At 40.8% G+C, this 5,260-nt stretch overlaps 1 protein-coding gene across 1 annotated transcript; it reads left to right on the top strand.

Annotated features, from left to right (window-relative positions):
• The first annotated feature begins 243 nt into the window (after positions 1-243).
• On the top strand, positions 244-4,706 carry LOC144953371 (interferon-induced very large GTPase 1-like). The gene is given in 5 exon segments (XM_078883933.1): positions 244-263; positions 420-929; positions 931-1,650; positions 1,708-2,864; positions 4,690-4,706. Coding segments are annotated over 5 exon segments (2,424 nt in total).
• The last annotated feature ends 554 nt before the right edge of the window (positions 4,707-5,260 follow it).

The following is a 5,260-nucleotide window of genomic DNA, read 5'->3' as shown; positions in this document are numbered from 1 at the left end:
AGTTTGAAATCTCTTGTTGCTGGGAAACTGAATATCGCATTGGCTTGTTCACAGATACAAGCGGCTGATAATGAAAGAAATAATACTGAATTCATGAATCTTCTAAAAAGATTGGGGCTTCAGAAATACTACCCCAATAAAATGCACACTGGGGATGTATGTTTTGTCAACAAGTCAACAATGCGTACAAAAACTCCAAGCACAGAGCAAGAACTTGCGTCTTATTATCTGCAGAAACTGATCATGGTTGACTATCGAGCAAGGTATGTTAGTCTTCAGGATGAAATTACAAATAACGAGACGACCCAAAATAATGATAATTCTCACATTGCCAAATTAAACAACTTGTCTGAGCCTGCGCATGCACATGGCAACTTTAATATTGATGACTTTTTTTGTAATGATGTTGAATTAAGCAGGATAGATGAACCCATTACAGACACTCAAACCCACATTCACCCGATGGATTTGCAAATGGCAATTTTCCAATGTGGAGACAATTTTGTGAGGCAGTACATTTACACAAAACTCTCATTTTGCCAGTTTGCACTGCCACTTTTAGTTCCAAATCCTTGTAACACAGAAATAGAATTCCCCCATTGGGCATTTCAACAGATTTACAAGAGCTGGAAATGCCGTGACACATCCACTAAAACCCAACAATCCAAAACGTGTGCAATTGTTAACTCTAATACTCCTCTAGTGTCCTTCATTAGATTTGGTGATTCGGCCACATCGAAATCGCAGATGATTAGCTCTCTGCTTGGAAAGCAAAGCCATGGAAGTTTCTTTCATCGGCACTGCAGAGGCAGCAGCATGAATGGTCTCCTCATGGAAGGAGTCACAGAGATCGCCTGGTACTGTCCAGGTGGGATGGACGATGACGTCTTTAATGACTGCATAGCGTTCACCAATCTGCACGGAGATGCAAGAAAACAGACGACAGGTGAAGTTGCTTCTCGAGATATCTTCGATCAATGTGGTGTTACTGTCTTATGCGCAACTGGACGATGATGGTAAAGACATTTTGAAAGAATGTCTGAATTCCCCAAAGCCTTTGGTTTGCCTTTGCAGTGACACAGAGAGAATCGAAGGTGCAAAGTCGAGAACAAAGGTGAAAATTGCCATCAAGAACAGAAACGAGGCCGAGTTATTGGATGAATTGAAGTCAACTCTCAATAATCTGTTGACCAATTCAACACAAACAATCAACATCCATGATTGCTCAAACATTGCTAGGCGGCACGGTTTCACAGTTGATGAAGATAATGAAGATTGTAAACAAGGCAAGTCCATGGCAGACGACTTGCTGAGTCGTCTCAAGGACAAGCCACTGTCTTCCATGAAGGAAACTTTTCTGCCTCTTCAAGGTGAATTGTGGCACAAGTGGTGTAAGAAAGATAAAGAATTCACTCGCTTGAGAGTAAAGGGGGACCAAAGCTTAGAGGAATACAGGGACAGCATTTCAATGGAAAAACGATCCTTACGGAAAGCCCAGCTTGACAAAGGATTTCCTCTCAATTATGTAATGAGAACATTTATTGAAATTCTGGAGCATAAAACAGACACAGTAAAAACTTACTTTCTGAATTGGATCAAAATATATTTAGATAACCTCTCCAAAGATCAATTATCACAGCTTCATCAGGAGTATCACCAGACCCGGAGAGAAATTATAAAGTCCAAGAAAGAAACAAATGAAAGTAGTTTACTGGCTACAAAACAAGCAGAGCTGCAAAAAATATCACAAACACGTGAAGCCTCTTCTTTTGGAATCGATCACCTTTTCCGGGAAGTTGGCCAGATCTACGAAGCGTCCCAGACACTGAGCAAAGCTGACACACACTTAGCTGCTTTGCCAGGCATCGCAGCAGATTTGATGCTCTCTGGATTCCCTCTTGAACTCGTGGACGGTGACGCCTCACATGTCCCTCTCACTTGGATCGGCTCAGTTTTGGACAAAGTTATTGAAAAAGTTGGAAACAAAAAACTGTTTGTTCTCTCCATACTGGGCATACAGAGCAGTGGCAAGTCCACACTGCTAAATGCAATGTTCGGTCTCCAATTCCCTGTGGGTGCAGGGAGATGCACCCGAGGCGTTTACATGCAGTTGGTGAAGGTGGAGGAGGAGTTCAGCACCGAGCTGGGCTATGATTTTGTGCTGATAGTCGACACAGAAGGGATACGAGCCCCAGAACTATCAAATGCGAAACCCACTCGTGACAATGAGCTGGCTACGTTTGTGATCGGCCTTGGCAACGCGACAGTGATCAACATTTTTGGAGAGAATCCCTTAGAGATGCAAGACATTCTGCAGATCGCTGTGCAGGCGTTTCTGAGAATGAGGCGGGTGAAGTTGTCACCGAGCTGCGTGTTTGTCCATCAAAACGTAGGGGATGTGACCGCTAAAGACAATAATGAAGAAGCACGGGGACGCCTCCAGGAGAAACTCGATGAGATGACGCGCTTGGCTGCAGAGGAGGAGCAGTGCGCTGTTGAATCATTTGACCAGGTGATCCGGTTTGACGTGGACTCCCACGTTCGTTACTTTGCTCATCTCTGGGAGGGAAACCCTCCAATGGCTCCGCCAAATCCAAGCTACTGCCAAAATGTCAAAGATCTTAAAGAAATGTTACTTAGCATGTCTAAAAGAGGGCAAAATGTCTTAAAGATTTCAGAGTTCAAGGCACGCATTCAGGACCTATGGAGGGCTTTGCTCACAGAAAACTTTGTGTTTAGCTTCAAGAACACCCTAGAGATCGCAGCTTATAGCAAACTGGAAGAAATGTATGGGAAATGGACTTGGAGCCTGAGAAGTCATCTTATTCAAGAGGAGAATAAGCAATATAATATCAATAACAACAGTACAGACGTAACGTCTAATTTGATTCGGTCAAAGATTGAGCAATCCGTTTTGCCAAAATACAGCGAGATCAGGAAAGAAATTGAAAGATATTTCAATGCTGATGATGCTGAATTGTTGAATCAGTGGAAGGCTACCTTTGTAAAGAGATTTGAAACAACTAAGGACGAGCTTGTAACTGATACTGACAAAAAATGTACCGATCTGATGAAGCAAAAGAGTGCTCTGAATCGTGTGGATCAAAATAGATCACGCTATGAGGATCAGCTGATGAAGAAGAGCAAGGATTTGGCTTCCAAACTGAAAATCACTGGACTCAAAGATGTCCAATTGGAGACAGAGTTCAATACAATGTGGGAAGAATGGACGGATGAAGTGAAAAACAGTGTTCCGGCACCTAAAATTCTGAATTTTAGAATTCAAGTACAAAATGTACTTCAGAAGGAGTTTAAAAGTGAAAACGATGTATCGACTAAATTGGAGAAAATGTTTAACAATGAATCACGTGAGATTCAACGAGAGGGTCCTTTGAACTCGTTTCACATTTCCGGTTATCCACAGGAGACTAATAGTGTGAAAACAATAATAAAGGACGCAGAAAATGCAGCCAATATTGTTATTAAAGATATTGAGAATCGGAAGCTTGGTTACAGTGAAAACAACATACATGAAGTATTGAAATGTGTGCAAGCAGCTGTAGATTCATGTTGCAAAAACAATGCAAAACTGAAGATCACAAATACAAACAGGCTAGATTTAGCAATACACATTTTGACAAATGCTGAAGAGGGGTTTCAGAAAATATATGATGATTTCCAGAGGGCAAACGATCCTATAATATACCTCAGCAGCAAGAAAGAAGAGTACTTCAACAGCTTTAAGATTAGATGCGAAGGAGCAACAAACACCACCATCTTTGCCGAAACTTTGTGCAGCAAACTTAAAACAGCCATGCACCAGGCAGTCTGTGACCAAGCCAGCCTTGACATTGTCGACAAAATGAAATCCGAGTGTCTGGCATTCAATGGCAATCGATCAAAATTAAACAACAACATCTTGATACATTTAGCAGAGAAGGAAATGTTTGAGGAATTTAAGGAATATATTAAGAAACCACAACAATATTTTGTTAAGTACATTACAGAACGGGTTGAAGAATATTGCTCGGTAAAAGAAAATAATAAATTTCACGAAATATTGAAATCGTGTCTTGAGATTCACAAAAAAGTAGTTGTCAATGCAATCGCTGAAGCAACCACAGCTGTCCAGACAAACAAAGGCGATGCATCATCGTGGCTGGATGAATTTAGTAAACGGCTTGGTCACAAATTAAATTTGCCAAGGCACGGTCTGATTATAGCTGATTACAAAGACATGAATGACATTTCCTACTTGACAGATGAACTAACCAAAGCAATGGAAACAATGGTGACACAGTTGAACACACAATATTCTACAGCATCCCTAAAGGATTTAGAACACGTAAGGAACAAACCTCATGACATGCTACGTGAACAGATGAGTGGGTGCTGGGCACAGTGCCCATTCTGTGATTCACTCTGTACAAACACGATACTCAATCATGCTGAGGACCACTGCGCTCCGATTCATCGGCCACAGGCAGTTACAGGGTGGAGCTGGTATGAAACAAAAATTTTTTGTACTGATATTTGTACGAGTTTAGTTGCTAGTGATATCTTGTATGTGCTTCCTGATGGCAAGATAATACCATATAAGGATTATCGCACAATAGGGCGAGAACATGCAAGTTGGAGCATCACACCAGACTTAACCATGCAGCCATATTGGAAATGGTTTGTCTGCAGATTTAAGTCAGACCTAGAGGAGATTTACAATTTGCAATTCAAAGGCATTGGCGCCATTCCAGATGGCTGGACAACAATTACAAAGGATGAGGCGATTGCAGACTTGATTAAGAAGTAATGTCAACACTATTGGCAAGTTATCAAATGGGAATACTTTCTCAATTCGATCTAATTTTGTCCTTTTCTGTCTTCGTGTTATAAATAAGTTTCATCTTCATTAGCCAATTGGATCTTTATTATGATAAAATATATCCTTCTATATTTCAAAATTCAATAGGAATGCTATTGCTGTTGTGGGTTCTCTCATTATATGTAAGACGATTTTTGTTTCTGGGAAGTTAGTGTGATGTTCTAATTGCTATGCCTCAAAAGTGCAGAAATTGGCTGTTATTTCCCACAAACGTTGCTTTTGTGACCAGGACTTTACGTGAAGGAATGACACAAATGCACATGTTTTGTCAATGAAAATAGGTACATTTCAAAATATCATTGTCCTGGTCACAAAAAGCAAAGTTTGTGGGGAATAATGGCCATTTTCTGTACTTTTGAGGCATAAGCAATTAGGAAATAA

Source organism: Lampetra fluviatilis, chromosome 75 (assembly GCF_964198595.1).
Source record: "Lampetra fluviatilis chromosome 75, kcLamFluv1.1, whole genome shotgun sequence".
In the NCBI taxonomy this organism is placed as follows: domain Eukaryota; kingdom Metazoa; phylum Chordata; class Hyperoartia; order Petromyzontiformes; family Petromyzontidae; genus Lampetra; species Lampetra fluviatilis.
This window is presented reverse-complemented; position numbering and strand designations above follow the sequence as displayed.